Consider the following 18,005-nt stretch of genomic DNA (forward strand, 5'->3'; position numbering starts at 1 on the left):
TTTGAATCCCTTCTGAGGGCTTCTGTATTTGGTTTCCTTCTTTATTTCATTTATCTCAGGCAGGAGCAAGAAAGTTTTGTTCTCTGAATGCAACTATGCAAACCTGCTTCATTGCCACTAGTTTACATTTTATTTAAACCCAACTCACCTGTGCTTCTATAATATGTAGTAGGACAACACAGGCAGCCTCACTTCCCATTGGTATTTAAAGGCACTTCCACCTGGGGGCATCTTTTTTCACCCTACATACAAAACTTGTCTCAATTTGCTACAATTGGACATTTGACCAGTTTTTTTAAAAGGCTAATTAATCCATCAAGTATTTTAAAAATCTAATTAGATTTTTGGCTTTTCATAACTTCCCAAAATGCATTGTCTCATTTGCAGCAGTTTCTCTTGTACTTTACTCCACATAGTACTTTCAGTATTTTCAAACACTACTAACTCCTCACTGGAGCTTGGATGGATCAACAAAAGGTGTACTCGCTGGTTCCTGCAGCAAGAGGGAGCCACTGACTGATAGATATTGACCTTTGCCCAGGGATGACTACTTGTCTTCCTCTTTAGTTGGAGATTATTGTAATTACAGCAGGTGGGCAGCAGGAGATGTATTCCTGTGCTTCTAGGTTTGCCCTCTGACTTCTGCACGGTTGGAGAAAAGAATCCCTCACTTCTTATTCTTGCTACAAGTCATTTACCAAGCTGTCACCCACACAATGACAACCAAATAATATCATTTGACTGGCAATTGGCTGATTTGTCAACCCTATCTGGATTGTGACAATACACATTCCCTGACATTTTCTTTTGTTAACATCATTGAGTGCTAGTTACCATCTCTCAGACTATCCTACCGCACAATACAGTTGTGAGAATAAGAAGAATCCTATGTACACTGATCTTGGTGAAGAACAGTCTATACATGTAGTAAGTACATTTATTATTACTTTTCCTTGGATTGAAGTTACTATACAGGGTGTTAAACATCATGTTACAAGGCTCATTACATAAATCCAAATGCTGTAACAGACCTTATAGTATTAAAAGATTCAATGCTGAGACACATGCTACTTTAAAGTTGATAATGAAAATGTGAATAATATCGCTAGCTGCAATTTCTGGTCTCTTTAGCAGACCAGGAAGTAGAATTATCTAGCAATTTTTGGCAAAGGTAAAGCATGGCTTTTTATCCACACCCCCAATATTCAAGAACCGAGAGCACAATCTGCCTACCATAAACAATCACATTCATAAAGACAACTGGTGAAATCCAACAGTGGACAAGTGAAGTTTTGCTTGCACAACTGGACTCTCCTTTCCTCCCCCTGCAGCTGACCCCACCAAATCTGCTCCAGAGGATCAGATTCCTGTGGAGCTGATTCTGTAGGCATGAAGAAAAAGGGGAAGTCCCATTACATGAGTGGAAGTGTGAATGCTCACACATGAACAACACTGGATTTCACCCAATTAATACAATGCTTTTACTTTTCAACTGTCTTTAATATCTCCCCTCCCAAATGAAATAAAGTAGATTTTACAAATCAACTTAATAAAAATGGGTAAACAATGCACTCATTAATTAAAATGGCTGGTAAAAATAAAATGGCAGGCAGGCAATCAAACTAGATCTCATTTCAACTGTAGTATTTTAAAAGGTTAATAAAATTTTAAGCCTGCCTAAACACAACAATTTAAGAAAACATTGAGCCTAAAAAAGGACCTTTCCCAAACACTGACTTCAATTCCAAAAACACTCGGCATTAAAATGGTCCAACAATGTTTAACCATGTTGCAGTCTTCAAAATATCAATAGTTGCCTCAATTCAAAAAAGTGCAATCACTTGTAGAAAATGAAAAAATTTAATGTGTACATTAATGCATCCATGATCAGTAATACCACAACTGTTCAACAAGAGAGCCACAGCATCGATACAAAAAAATTATGGTAATATTTACAAAATAAATTGAAAAAATAATTTATTATTTACATCTTCTCACATTATGTTGTTAACTGACACAGTCTTATCGTCTGTTTGGATGAAGATAGATCAAATGAATTTATCTATTTTTTAAAGGGTCAAAAAAATGATGCTCCAGGGCTTCATCTAGAGTAATTCTCTTGACAGGGTCATACTCCAACATCCTACGAATAAGGTCAAAGAGATTTTTATGGTCTTTATCATCACAGTGCATGAATTCCTGGAAAAAGAGAAATAAACTTTAGATACATCTCTTTGGATTCCAGAATCAAGTAGAGGGAAGAAAATAATACTCTCTTACCTTTAGTGGTTTACACCGCCTCCTAACATAGCGACCTGCAGAACTATGTTCATCCCAGTCCAACTGGTCATGGTGGAAGTAACGTTTCCTGTATACAAAAAAGCTACATGAAATATATCCTTTCTTTTTTAGTTGTTGAAGTGCAGCCTTCTTCCCCTTGTCCTTGAGATATTTTTAATTTCCAGCTGATTCTCTTTCATTCCTTTCTCTCACCATTTCTGTGAGCTCTGGGCCACCTCCTCTACACATCCTGACAGGTATAATCTTCATCAGATATTTCCCCAACAATAGTTTCTAAGGTTCCAAAAGTTCTTCCTCTGAACAATCTGACCACTGTCAGCTTTGTGGCCATTGCTACTAATCCTATGCACGTGTCCTTGGAAGCAGGTCCCACTGAGATCAGTGGATGTATTCCATTGTGTACATAGGATATCAGTCTTAAATCTAGCCGCTTAAATGCAAGCTTCAAAGAACGGGTGTCCATCCTTGCAGGTCTCTTACCTAAGCTCCCCTGTGCTCTTTCATCTCTTAAGCATATTTCCTCACTTCTCCTATCACACTTGTCTTATTTACTCATGGATTGCTGTGCTTGGTCTTACTCTGATGTTTCTCCTCCTCAGGAAGCCAAGAGGAAGCTCTAGAAATCCTACAGCAGCATCTCAATATAGAGCAGTTGGGGGGGGGGGGGAGAGGAGGAGGGAAAAGGAGAGCTTCCCTACCACTTTGGTCTCTACAAGTCAAACAATGAAATTAAACAGCTGCTGCTACAATCAACTGCGAATTTCAAATACAGGGGAGAAAGAGAGGGAGAGCCCAGAGTACATATTCAGATCCATTATGATTTTAGAATGAATGATTTTAGAATGTTGTTTATGTTGTACTTTTGTACTGTTTTATTGTTGTTAGCCACCCTGAGCCCGGCTTCGGCTGGGGAGGGCGGGATATAAATAAAATTTATTATTTATTATTATTATTATTATCATTATATATGTTGCAGCTCCACAGGATTGAAGTGATAAATGTCAATTGGACAGACCAACTCCCCTTGTTTCATAATAACTACTGGTGTCTCCTGTTGTTCTTAGCATTTTCATGTAATAACAATCACAAAATCATGTAAGAATTCCAACGGTCAATGAAATGGAATTTTTTGTTCAATTTAATTTCTTAACTGCAGAATGTGTAAGTAGCATATACAATTATAACTTCATGCTTAAGTAGTTTACAAGAACAGAAAACAAAGCGTATTTTTAACCACTTGTATAGAACATTTACACAATTTAAAATAAATTTACCTTGATTTTTTAATCATGTGTGTGGGTAAAGGTCCTAGTATCCTCTCCATCATTGCCAGATGTTCCTTACTATCATGTGTCTGGAAAGGGGAAGGGCAGGAATTTAATGTATGCAATATTTATTCTTTGTCACATTACCAACTGCTGAAGTTAGAATCAAAATATACTTTGCCCATAAACATGATTTAAAAAACAGTTATACAGTAGTACAGAGGCGTTGTTTCCCCCCTCTAACTCAGTGTTGCTAATCTTCTAAGTATAACATTCCCGCCCACTGCTCAGGTTTTCAGCTTTATGGAACACCAGAAGGAAACAAACCAAGGAATACAGAATAAAGAAAACAGAAAAAAGAACTGGTATAATCAAGATCATACAGAGAATTGAAATTTGTAATTAAGTCTCAAATGACATCAGAAAAACATTAAACTTCCCAAATAACTGAAATTAACTGAAACTGTGTTTTTTGCAGGCTGTTGTTAGAAGCAGATGTAATAAATATCCAACAAGTGGCATAAAAAGGTTGTGGTTTTTCCTTGTCTCTTATGTGTCAGTTTTTCTGCTGTCACCACCAACCAGACATTTCTAATACACACAGTAAGTCCCAAGTGTTCAGAAACTTCTACTGCTGAGCAACTGTTTGTCTAGCAATGACCAACAGAAATAACAGCAGGTCCTTGAATAGCATATCCTTGTTCTGGCCCATAAAAACTGATAACAGAAAGAACTCTGGCATAAGCATGATAGAAGCCCCAGTGATGTGCAGCAGTTTCAGATCTACATTATACCAAAAAGCTTGCAGTCCCTCCAAAGATGTTATCGACAAGTATACCATAAATATATTGGATTGTATCCAACAGTGACACTCAGTTAATGGTACAGATTCCTTCAACACCCTTCTGACTTCACAGCCCACCCCAAATCTGCTCCATAGGGTTTGGGGACTGTCAGGGGAGGATTTAAGGGAGACCCTGGGGTCAGAGCTGAAAACTTCCTTCCCTGATCTGCAGGTGGAGGCCTTACCGTCAGCTGAGTGGCTCTAATGGATGCAGCTCAAACTCTTTCCACACATTTTACAAGTAACTTTATTCTCGAAACAATCTCAGCCAAAGTCTTTAAATATTAGTGTGTTATGAAACATTTGCAGGACTAGCGTACATTTAACATTTCGAGCATTTCAACTCTACATACTTGTAGAAATGGCAAAAATCAAATGAAAGCATTAACATAATTTTTTAAACCAGATTTTGAACTGCAACTCAAGAGAAAAGTTCTAAATAAAAATGACATACACATACCTGAAAGACTGTAAAACCAAGGTAATATTCAATCAGAATGCATCCTATGCTCCAGACATCACAGGGTTGGGACCACCCAAGGGCTATAACATAATTCACAAAACATTAGTTAGTTGAAAATTCAATTCAGATTAGAAAGCCATCTCCTGAACAATCTTGAGGTTATTTCATAAACCACCCACCATTCTTAGATTTACTATTTTCCTCCACTTTTATGAAACACAACTAAGCAGTAATATTATACATGAATATTAAAAGTAATTTTTCAAATGTTTAAATTATATAAATATTATTTAAATATGTTTCCTTGAATTGTTACATTTCCAGGAAAATTATCTACTAACCTAATATAACTTCAGGTGCTCTGTAGTGCCTTGTAGACACTAAAGTGCTATGATGTTCATTGTCATATGTTGCACTTCCAAAGTCTACAATTTTAATATCTGTATTTTTCAGTGTCCGTTCATCCCGCCTCTGTAACAAAGTCAAAATGAACATCATTATTTTTTAAAAAGAAGTTGTATCTCATTGTTAACACAAAGACTTAGCAAACCATGCTTTCTGCAGATTTACTCCATCCTGTGTCTACTGTTCATGCACATGGAATTGGCAAAATGTAATACCCTTGACGCAGGGACGCGGGTGGCGCTGTGGGTTAAACCACAGTGCCTAGGACCTGCCGATCGAATCCCCGCGGCAGGGTGAGCTCCCGCTGCTCGGTCCCAGCTCCTGCCAACCTAGCAGTTCGAAAGCACCCCAAAGTGCAAGTAGATAAATAGGGACTGCTCTCCAGCGGGAAGGTAAACGGCGTTTCCGTGTGCTGCGCTGGTTCGCCAGCTGCGGCTTAGTCACACTGGCCACGTGACCCGGAAGCTGTCTGCGGACAAGCGCTGGCTCCTGGCCTCTTGAGCGAGATGAACGTGCAACCCGAGTCGGTCATGACTGGCCCTGACGGGCAGGGGTACCTTTACCTTTACCTTTAATACCCTTGACTCTCCTTTTTCCTATTTGGGAGTGGGGGAAGCCTCTACACTTACCTAAGGCAAATGTAGTTTAACAAGCCATGCTTTTCATATTCAGAGCAATGATACAACAGCTAACCTAGGTGAACTAATTTTTACATAGGAAGTTCAAATCCATAGTTTCACAGTTCCTTAGCTATACTATATCCATAAGCCTTGTGAGAAATCACATCAACATAACACTTAGTAATACAAGTACTGGTTTGCTTTGTCATCAGCACATCTGCTGCGTCTTCACATAAATGTGAAAAAATGACTGATCTTCTGTTCAAGGCCTTTACTATCATTTATCAATAGATTTTGGTCTTAGCGGCCACAAAGTACTTAAGTAGAATACCTGAATATGCAATTGAATACATCTTGTGTTACGGTAAAGGCTGCTTGATGGGAGCAAAACTTAGAAATTGTATATGGCATGGTTGACCATAAAAAAGTAGAAATAGCCCACTGGGAAGAAGTCTTAAAGCAAGTGAACTTACCATTTTAGAATTATACTTTACTATATAATCAGATTCTACAAATAAAATATTTTCAGGTTTCAGATCTGTATGAGTCAACTTATTGTGATGCAAGACTGCCAAAAAAAAGAGAGAGAAAAGTAGGAACGCAAAACTCAAATCAATGCCTATAATTTTAGGTTATGGAGAAATTCTTTAAAATTTAAATATACTTACAGTTTATAGAATGACAAATCTGATAAGCCATCTTCCTAATAAGTTCAATAGGAAAAGGCAAAAAGCTATTTTCTTTAATAAAGTCATAAGTACTGAGTCCCAGCAGCTCAAATACAATGCAAACATGGCCATGATGTTCAAACGATTCCAGCATCTGTACACAACAGCTAGAAAAAAAAGAAAGCAACCAGAATAACTGAATAAAAACAATTGGTAATTTAATACTGTTTAAAATAATGCTTTCATTCTAGTTTATACTTACAATCTGCTGCCAGGATCCAAGGCATTTAAGTGCTCCAATACCTGAATTTCTGAACGAGCTGCTTCTCGGTATCTACCAACACTTTTCACAATTTTTATAGCTACATGCATCCCTTTCCTATGGAATAAAGTAAAATACTGTCAATTAAATTTGCCCATTTTCAACCAAGTGTCAAGCATTCTACTGTAGACTGGATGCATCGGTAAATCATGGTTATTTTACACTTATTATAACACTTATTTTTGAGACAAAAAAGCTAACAACTTTGTGCTATCATCCGTTTTATTTGTTGTACACGTTCACAGAAGAACATAGCAACTGCAGTGAGCATCTAATTATTGTTAAGAACGAAATAACTTCTACTGTTAGCCCAAGTATGATTGAAAGATTCATTACACAAATTAAAGCCAGGTGCACCCAGATGCCCACAAGGAGAGTTGAAAAAACAGCTGGTGGTGGGGAGAACTGCTTCTTACTGGGGATGGTGTGTTTGTTGAAATGCACCTTTTATTTATTTCAAAATACTGTACTACAGAAATATTATTGTCTAATTTTCTGTTCTTAAGTCTCACAAAACTTCATGTACATTGGATAGCATGTACATTGGATTTCTACCTTCAGATGGAAAACATTGTTTCAGAGATACTACTGAAAACATTGCATACTTACATGTGATGATCAATGCATTCTACTACTTTTCCAAAAGCACCTTCCCCTAAAGTTGAAATAATTTCATCTAAAAAATAAACCAAAGCTTTTATTGAAGTAGCTGAACAAAGATTAACATTGTTAAGCATGTCATAGTAAAAACATTAACTTAGTGTTTGCCTTTGAAAGCATTATTTTATTGGATAGGTGTCATGAAACAGCTATCTAGCTATCAGTCTAAACTTAAGCTGCATTTACTATTGTAGCATTGAATAGCAATATTTAAGAATACAGAAATGAAAAGAAATGTAAAATAATACAAAGACAAAAGAAAAGACAAGAGAGGGCAATGAAGATTTTTTTTTATCCCCCCCACCCCTACTCCTCTTCTAACATACTAGTCTAAACAGATTTTTTGCTGATTTTTTAAAAAAAGGGTTGAAAAATATTCTATACATCTTGCTCTTAGTACGTCTCCACTTTGACAGATCAGGTGACCCTCCTCATCCTCTACACTCCTGGATCTTTTCCTTCGGTGACTCTTCTGGAAACGGCACCAAGATCGTCCAGCCAATCAATATATCAGAGTGAATTCAGGGTAGAATACGCAATTCATTCAGCGGGGATATTCAGGCATTCAGTTACGCACCAGGCCACGAACAGTTGGCAGGAGCAATTTCAAATTCAGTCCCCAGAAATTCACAGGGCACAGTTTATGTTACAGAAGAAAAACATGGCAAGGAACAGATTTTCAGATAAATATTTAAGAGTAGTAAGACAACAGAAACACAACACAATTTTGTTCTCAAATTATGGATTAATTGAAGACTAAAATTTAAATTTGCAATGTAAATATTTACTTTTGCTATTTGAAAAGATTTTGTCATTTGTGTCTACTTTTTTGAAATAACTAGGTCTGATCTCCTTGAATATCTAGCAAAGTATTTTAAAATAATAATTATTATTAAAAAAAGCAGAACTTCAAAGCAATTTTTTTCTTCCATATTTCAAAAAGCTAAAGGGAAAATATTCATAATTCATGAAATGCAGTCTACAATCTAATATTCTGAGTGTATTAATTCAGAAGTACAAATACTATTTAAACCATAATAATCCTAAATTTGAATGTAGACATCAGCAGTGTCATACTGTTTCTGGAAAATCCAAACTCCTTTCCTTGCTAATTGGTAGAGGGAATGCTTTCTGACAGATCAGTGAATGATCAAAATTTGCATGGGACTGAACTAAACTACTGAATAGAAACATGCTGAATTCATTAGACTTTTTTCACAGCCTAATTCCATGTAAATTAATACCTTCTGTGTCTTTGGAGATGGGATGGAAAGAGTGGCTTCAAAAGGATATAAAACTCATTCAAATTAGAACAGCACTTGACTGCTTCTCTCTACCAGCTCAACTAAGAAATCATTCAAGTTTTTGAAAGCTTCAGACAAAAACTCATGTGGCAAACCACTCACTATGTAAACATTTTCAAATGTCTGAATATATGCTATGTATATATTTACAGCAGATTAAGAGAACCCAGGTTTAATTGTAGCTCAGGTAACTGAAACTCTTTAAACACTGATACTCAGAGAATCTGATACTCTGTGAAGAAACTTAAAACACTAATACATTGTTAATACATTTTTAAAGTATGCATACCGAATACAAGCTGTCATGGGGGTCATGTTTCTTATGCTTTCTTTTATGACTACTTTTCCCACTTTGACCAGAGGATTTGCTAAAATGATGTTGGCGACTCTTTTCATACTCTCTGCAATGCTTATAGTCATCTACATCACGGAAGTCATTTATATACTCCTCAACATATCTTCGGTCATGACGGTCTCTCTTAGTTATGGATCTATCTTCCAAGTAGCTGCTGAAAACAAATAAAAATTATTTTTTCAACTTTTTTTTAAAAAACCTTGTTGAAAGATAAATCTACCCACCATCAAAATGGTGCAAGTATGGAGTGCTCCCAAAAGGAAAATCACTAATTCAATGCATTCAATTCTCAAAGCCATAAACTGCCTCTTCTTCAAAGGCAGTGACTGCTTTCTCAGGACAGCCTTATCATCAGCCTTGCTCCATCTCACTTGCTGATAACACTAAATCTCATGAAGTTACATTCAAAACTAACAACAGTCAAGAGCTAGGTGAATAGTGAAGGCCTAGAGCAAAATAACTACCAATTAAAAGGGCCTGATTTCAGAAACCCATACAAAGCACCCATACAAAGCAGTACAGAAAACAAGTTAGAGTCAAATTGGACTTTTATTTATATCAGTAAATATAAAGGTCCCATTATTGGAACACACTTTCTCCAAAATCTCAACTTATCCAAACACAAAGTATTATATCAAAACCTCACTACACAAATAGCTGAATCAGATAACCAAACGAGAGTCTGCCCACTTCCTTATTTGTGTTTTGCTGGTGGGCAGAAATCACTGGGGGAGGGAGATAGATCAGACAAATCAGTGAGCAAGAGAGATGGCTGCAGCAATTTCAGGCAGAAAGCATGGATTAGAAATGAATCACATTTCATCTGTATGTATTAATATGGTACTGCCTACATATACACATAACTACACATATGTGTGTGCGCACACAGATATATCTGAAAGCAATCTGGACCACAATTGCCTTCTTAAATAGTGCTTTAAAAGCTTTTGCTCATTTCCATACTCTCAAGATGAAAGAAATAATGAATAACATCGCAGCAACTATTATTCATTTTTAAGTGAACTACCAGTGAAAAACTCTGATTGTAACAGCAATATGAAAACTTAAAAATGACAAATGTAAATCAATAAAAGATTTAAGTTACATCTAGTTAGATGATAATTAGATGATCATTAACTCAAGAGTCATTTACCTGTTGGCACTTTTAAGTGATTTATAGGATTTGCCTTCTCTTTCACTGCTATGAGACTTCCGCCTGCGCTTTTGGCTATGTGTGCTCTTTTCTTCATCCCAGCTCCTTCTTTCACCCTGCCCAGAGCACTGTGTTGGCTTTGAGTGCTTCATCTAACACAGGAAAATATACCAAAGCAAAAAGGTTACATTTCAATGAGAAAATAAAGATGAGAGATTAACAACCCCCTCCTGCACGTGTTTATTTAGATGTTAAACAGGGCTAACGCCTAGATAGCACACACCTGTGCACTCTTACTTGGGAGTAAGTCCCACAGAACACAGTGGAACGGGCTTCTGAGTGAACATACAAAGATTGTGAAATAACTTTAGTCTGTGAAAGGCATTTACAACTGAAAATGTGAAGAAATAAAACAAGTGTGGGGTGAGAGTATATCATCAATACAGACTATTTTCAGCTGCCCCATCTTGTTGCTCTGGTATCCCTGCCCTTGTTTCACTAGGTTACATTATCTATCTCATAAGGCAAGACCAATGAATATACAGTCATACCTCTTGTTATATCCGCTTCATGTTACGTTCTTTCAAGATACGTCCCACGGTGACCCAGAAGTACCAGAAAGGGTTACTTCCAGGTTTCACCACTCGCACATGTGCAGACGCGCAAAATGATGTAATGTGCATGTGCATAAGCGGCGAATCGTGACCCACGCACGTGCAGACGTGCATTGCGTTCTGCTCATGTTGGAAACGGGGCTCCGGAGCGGATCCCGTTTGCAACCAGAGGTACCACTGTACAAAACAATCAAGATTAGTGTATTTCAAACTTTGTAATCACAAGGACTAGAAATATATACTTAGAGGATAGAACCAAGAGTATTTAAGATATGGAACTGCATATCCTACCCCATTATGTTTTATGAATAGAAATACTTATGGATGAAAACCTATTTTCTTCATCCATTGTTAAATCTGATTGATATGCTATATATATATGTCAAATTGGTTGTGAAACTACCCTCCCACACTAATTTGTTCTTAAGAATCAAGCTGCCATATTTTTCGCTCTATAAGACACACCCAACCATAAGATGCACCTAGTTTTTAGAGGAGGAAAACAAGAAAAAAATATTCTGAATCAAATGTTGTACTAAACTATTTAATAAACAACTGGTATATCAGAATCATATTACAACCATGTAAAGTGAACAGCAGTCAACAGTGGCATTAAGAACCATCATCACATTCATTAACAAATGAAGAGAGACTTTAAGGTTCGGGTACTCTTCTAGTCTTCTTTGAACCTAAGAACTCATCAGTCAGAATTTATGAAGCTCAGTTGCTCACAATCACTGACATCACTTTCTTCGCTATCTTCATATAAAATACCATCTTCGTTTCCATCCAAAGCATTGCTAATGCCACATTTTTTGAATGACTGTACAACGATTTCCTCCTTTACTGAGTGCCATGATGTTTTCACCCATTCACAAACTTGAGTGATAGTGGGCCCCTTCATTCGTCCAGTAGGTGTCAGATGATTACCAGCAGCCATCCATTTGTTCCGCTCTTTTCGCATAAAGACCTTAAATGGCTTGTTGATGGAAACATCAAGAGGTTGCAACTGGCTGGTAAGACCTCCAGGAATTACAGCGAGATGAGTCTTCACTTCTTTAAAGCACTTTTTTGTAATTTCGCTAATATGTGCTCTAAACTGGTCAAGTACTAATAAGGCAGGTTTTTTCAGAAGCCCTCCAGGACGTTTGGACCACACTTTTTCAACCCATACCCTCATTCCACTTTCGTCCATCCATCCTTTCTCATGAACATGTACAACAATTCCTCGTGGAATCACTTCTTCTGGAAACGTTTTCCTTTTGAAAATTAACATGGGTGGCAATTTGGTGCCGTCTGCACAGCAAGACAACACAACCGTGCAATAGGTTTTCTCACGTCCTGAGGTTTTCACGGCGATAGTTTTGGTATCTTTCAGATCAACAGTCCTATTAGATGGCACATCAAAGATTAGCGGGACTTCATCCATATTCCAAATCTGGCCAATTTCAAATCCATTTCTCTTCCTAGCATCAATTACAAATTTATGAAAAGACAGAATCTTAGATTCATATTCTTCTGGCAATTTTTGTGCAATTCTAGTTTTGGTGTGCATAGCAAGGCCACATTGCTTCATAAATCTGTAGCACCATGATGGTGATCCAGTAAAATCGTGAATGCCTTTCTCTACAGCAATGCGTTTGGCTTCATATATTATCATTTTTGTAGAGACCCCGAAGCCATTCTTCCGGTGATTTTTGATCCATTCTTTCATGGCCACGTCCAACTGTGGCCTCTTTGCAGCATTTCCACGAAAAGTGTGCTTGCTTTTATCTGCTTTTTGCAGCTGATCCTCCTGTTTCCTCCACTCTCTTATCATTTTTTCAGTTGGAGGTGACCCAAAATGTCTCTCCGCTGCTCTGTTTCCATGCTCCTTAGCATATTTTACTACCTCTAGTTTAAAAGGAATCCTATACGCTAGTCTTTTCTGCTTTATCATCCTTATCAGAATGGGGGATGTTTTCTGCAAGAAAATACAGTGATGTACAAACTGTCAGTAATGTACAGTTTCTCCAATGTTTACCACTGAGTGCTGACCATACCTTTAACCAATGGCATCACAGTAAACATAGCCAACATACAGTCTGTATAAAAAAAAAATTACCGTATCACCCTAAAAGTTGATATTATAGCATATGCATCACTTTCTTGAATTGTCCTAGGCATAGCAGCCAACTCCTAGAGGCCTAGATGCCTTCGCCCCCCCCCCAAATATTTGAGGGAGTCCCCCCCATGTTGATGGGCATTGTTATTCATATAGCGTGCATGCACTTTGTCTTGAGACCACAGCAGTTCTCAACCTGTGGGTCCCCAGATGTTGTTGAACTACAAGGATGAATTGCGGTATGTGAGGTGGGGCTTACCTGCCCCCCCCAATATTTTACTGAAGTTGGAAGAGGGAGGGAGGGAGGGAGGGAAGGGAGAGCTCACATTTGTGCATGCCTGTGGTGGGCAGCTGCCTTGCCTTGCTGGAACCGGAGCAAAAAGAGGAGGAGGAGGAGACACCAGAGCAGAAGCCCTGTAAGCCGCTCTCCCTTTGCTTGAATTACTGGTACAGTCAGCTGAGGGGAGGGGTGGAAGGGGCTGCCCTCTGCCCCTCCTTCCGGCTCATTGTAAAGCAAGCAGAGTAAGACCTGCTTACACGCATGTAAACGGCTCTCCCTTTGCTTGAATTACAGTCAGCCTGTCTGTCCCTTCTCCCACCTCACCAAAAAGCCAGCAAGAGCGGCAGACACACTTGGTGCGCCTCTTGCTGGCTTTCCAATGAGCCGGAAGGAGGGACGTTCCCTTCTCCCACCTCACTGAAAAGTCAGCAAGAGCCACTTCTCCCGTCTGCATTCGCTCCATAAGACACACACACATTTTCCCTTACTTTTTAGGAGGAAAAAAAGTGTGTCTTATGGAGTGAAAAATACGGTATATGCTTTAAGGTTTCACTGTGCATTAGTCATTTGAAGGTTAGCTGTGTAACTTAAATCCCACCTTGCTGGATAACATTTCATCATCTGTTAGCTCTCAATATTATATTACAGATCTATATAAATCCTGAAAAGTCCAAGCATTTTGGGACTGAAAGCACCATAAAAATATTTAAATATATAAAATAGGTCTTCTCATAGGCAGAGCGTTCAAGGCTTCAGCAAACAGTTATGGACACAAACAAATCAAACTCAATCATAATTTGTGTCAGCTTTCCATGATCAAAACAGCCATATAGGACATTAATTAAATACGTATCAAAATATTACTGGAGTATAATATTCCATCCAATATAGCTCCCCAACCTGTTCTAAAAAGTGGGACATACTAAAAAAAAGGGGGGCATACTTTAAAGACAAAACAAAACAATCCCTGTTCATGTGGTCAACTTCACATCCCTACCCTCTGCTGTTTACCTGAGTATCCAAATTTCCATTCCCACCAGGATGAAAAATTTTGACTGACACTTTTATTTGAGCTCCTGTATTTTGGTTAATTGGACTCTCATTTAAATAGCCATTTCAGCTTACATTCAGTTGGGGAGGGAAGAGCTGTTGGGGTTACTCAAAATGGCACGAGAAGAGTGTGAAGCAGATAGTGATGCAATAAGCCCATCAAGCCTGGAATATCTGCGGTGCCAAGAAAGCTACAAATTCTCCAACTTCTTGGAGGACTGTTTCAAAATTGGTCGGTGAATTTCTAAAGTGAAAAGAGGGCCGTTCTCAAGCCTGGAGCCAACACTGGATCTGAAAGGTATCTCCACTAATCTCAAATTGATTGAGACATAACCTATGCAGCTATCAACTAAGAATGCTCTGGGACTCAATTTCCTGCATGAAGCAGGAGGCTGGACTAGATGGCCTGCAAAATGACACCACCCCCAAGCCTACATTTCTGCGCCCACGATCACTTGGTGATGAAAGGTATTCTCCCACAGTCAGAAAGTTATTCGTTTGCACTTCCAGGATGTTTTAAAATAAGTTCTAACAGGAAGCTCCACATGTTTAAACACTCGGATTGAACTGTCACATCCGTCAACGTTTATGAAACAAAACATGCTTTCTATTCCAAAACTAATTGGGTGTTTTATTCTGTGTGCACCCTGATCCCAGTGCTTCCATCAAGGCTGTCTGCGTAAAATATGCATTAGCTATAAGAAGTGTTGCTTCTTCGCGGTAGGGCTTAATTCTAAAACTAGAAATGCTGGGCTTTGCCACTCTCCGGAAGCCACGCTTGCATCCTACCGCATGGAAGAGACCGCTGTCCCCAATCCAAGGAGAGCTGACATTCCATCAGGAGAGGGACCTCAGGCTCTCCTGCTTAAAGGTCCTTCCCCCCCTGCCCAGTGCCAGATTTACGTATAAGCTACACAAACTATAGTTTAGGGCCCCACTCTCTTGGGGGCCGCCCAAAAATTTAAACTAGATGTACATTTCCAAAATATAAGATAAAAAACAAATAAAATAAAACCTACATACAGCAACGGTGTTTTGTGTTGTGTAGGCTCCTATGATGTAAGTAATGGGCCCCACCTGCTAGCCTGCTCCCTAAAATATCACATATTTTGTTATGTGCAAATGGCTTTAGATACCTACTAGATCCATAAATTACCATATAGCATATATTCAACACAAAAAACAGCGACAATTTGTTGTTGACAAAGGACAGCTGGACATATAAAGGGCCCCATTACCTTCAGTCGCCTAGGGCCTCATCAAACCTCAATCCGGCCCCGCCCCCACTCCCCCCCCCCACCTCAGGCTGCACAAGTCCAGGGGGTGAGGGAAAGGTTTACATGTTAGGAAGTGCTGAAGGCCTCCGTCTCCGAAGCTCAGAACCGCCCCTCTTTTTTTAAAAAAGCACCCTTTTAACGCGTAAAAAATTATTCCCTACCTCGTATCCTCCTACTCTCTATATCCCAACGACTGTCGGGGGGGGGGTTGAGAGGAATTGAAGCCCCACAGAGCAAAACAAGGACCTGGTTTCCCGCCTCTACAAAAGGCCTAACGAGAGAGAGAGAGAGAGAGAGAGAGAGAGAGAGAGAGAGAGAGAGAGAAACAGGCCGCTTCCCGTCCCTCCGCCACTTACGCTCAACGGCGAGCTGCGAAGGATAAACGTGTCTTCCGTCCGCAAACAAACAAAATGGCGGCTTCCCTCCTCTCCCTCTCCCTCTCCTCCTCCCTAGCCACGCCCGTCATTGCGGGGTTGCGTCACACGTGCTGATGCGTAGACTTATAATATATAGAGGCGCGCGCACACACGCAAACAATGCTCGACTTCTGCGTGGGCTGTGAACTACGCTTTTTGTTTCTGGTTTGTAGCAGCAGCAGCAGCTGCGGCAGAAAGCAGCGCCAAAAATAGAGAGCGCTTCTCCTGTGCGCGGGTCTTGCTTGTGGGCTTGTTTGATGTTTGGCTGTAAGCCCTCCAGAATGGCTAGGGGAAAGCAGCCAGATGGGCGGGGTATAAATGTTGTTGTTATCGAAGGCATCTAGTTGTTGGCCCACTGGTTGGGATTTTATATAAGCCTTTGACCTCAGGGCTCTTACGTTCCCAACTTTTGAAAGTGTGTGGGGGGGGAGCTCTGTTTCTGATGCTACCTTTTGGGGTTTTGCTGTTGTTTGAAGTGGCGGAGAGGGAGACATGCTTCTTCAAGATCTTGCGAGGTTCTCCAGTTAATTCGAAACAGCATTAAAATGCAACCAGGAAACTGTCTCCAGACAATGGGATTATCTCCTCTAATATTTACTATCTCTATATAAAGCGGGATGGGCGCGGGGAATGTAGGTTCTGCGTTTGCATTCCAGCTGAGGCCCCGCCCACAGCGGGACTCCCTCTGGGAGGACAGACAGACGTTGGCTAGAAGAGTGAAGATGGTGGGGATGATAACAGCCTTGCTTACTCGGGAGTAAGCGCCACTGAATCTAGTAGGACCTACGTCTGAGCAAACATGCTTAGGCTTGCTCTGGATGTCAGGAGCAACAAGCTCCTCTTTCCCAACTCATCCGTCTGCTGTGCTCGCAGTTGCAGCCCGATTTTACGCACGCTTCCTCGGGTGTAAGCCCTAGTGATCTAATTGGGACTTACCTACCTAGTGAGTCCTTTTCAAGATTGCACGACTGGGGTAAAATAAGTGGTTGGAAGTGAACTTTTGAATGTTTGGAGGAATCATCGGTTTGGGAGGTTATTTTGCGTAGAGGATAGGGAAATTGAGTTTTGCATTCACATATGAAATTACATTTACCGGTATATCTAGGCTAGAGGTGGTCACGGGTGAAAGTAACATACCGCTAATAATATGGTACATCAATAACAAGCTGTACATAATAATACATAATATAAAGTATGTGAGCTATTACAGCAGGCTTATTAGGCTTCTACACATGTTCAGTAATGGTTATATTGATTTCCCTGAGCTAAAGTTGGAACAATCTTTAAGATATTACTAAATAATAATGTGTTGTGCTTTCCCATTACTGTACCTTGCATGCTTGGGCTTGGGCAAAAATGTCTGTGGAGTTGTGGCTTTTCGAAGGGCTCAGACTCCTCTTCTGTGGTTCTGGTACAGTTGCACAAAATGAGTTCTTCCTTATATGAGAGGGCATCTCCAATAATAAAAAGTAGCAGCACTTGTAAATACTTCTTCCTAGGATCTTTCTTTGGGAAGAGTATGGCTAGAAAAGGTAGGAGAAACTGGGTGAGCACAACTGAGGAGGAGGTGATTTTGCAGGGTGGATGGAATTATTAGCTCCCTCCTACTTTCAAAACCGAGTATTTTGTCACTTTGCTGTAATATGCATTCATACCTAATACCAAAGGTTCTTAGACAATTGTATTTGACAAGATACTATAAAAGCAGATTTGTTTAAAAAAGTCCTCTATTTTAGATTGGGAACCGGTGAGAGAGCTACATCCTCTGGGTCCCTGTGGTGTTTACTAGCAGGCATAGCGTCACCATGGGGAGTAAACAAGGAGAGGTTTCACCAACCATAAAAGAGAGAAAAAATAGAAAGTGCTCAGTTTGTTCAATTTAAGAGCTTCTCTGTGTGGAGACT

General features: G+C 39.5%; 1 protein-coding gene across 2 annotated transcripts; it reads right to left on the minus strand.

Annotated features, from left to right (window-relative positions):
• Positions 1-1,841: 1,841 nt before the first annotated feature.
• Positions 1,842-16,171, minus strand: CLK4 (CDC like kinase 4). Of its 2 annotated transcripts, none has more exons than XM_083488194.1 (13): positions 16,042-16,171; positions 10,361-10,512; positions 9,142-9,358; positions 7,933-8,020; positions 7,498-7,564; positions 6,829-6,945; positions 6,567-6,733; positions 6,372-6,466; positions 5,215-5,344; positions 4,871-4,953; positions 3,576-3,655; positions 2,281-2,368; positions 1,842-2,199 (listed from the first exon to the last, which is right to left on the minus strand). In XM_083488194.1, exons 2-13 carry the CDS (start codon positions 10,510-10,512, stop codon positions 2,059-2,061), a joined length of 1,425 nt encoding a protein of 474 aa, XP_083344320.1. In that variant the 5' UTR covers positions 16,042-16,171; the 3' UTR covers positions 1,842-2,058. The 2 variants fall into 2 exon arrangements, with proteins under 2 accessions (XP_083344320.1, XP_083344319.1); XM_083488193.1 differs by having other exon boundaries at positions 9,142-9,361.
• Between the last annotated feature and the right edge of the window lie 1,834 nt (positions 16,172-18,005).

This window comes from Podarcis liolepis, assembly GCF_965112155.1.
Source record: "Podarcis liolepis genome assembly, chromosome: 2".
In the NCBI taxonomy this organism is placed as follows: domain Eukaryota; kingdom Metazoa; phylum Chordata; class Lepidosauria; order Squamata; family Lacertidae; genus Podarcis; species Podarcis liolepis.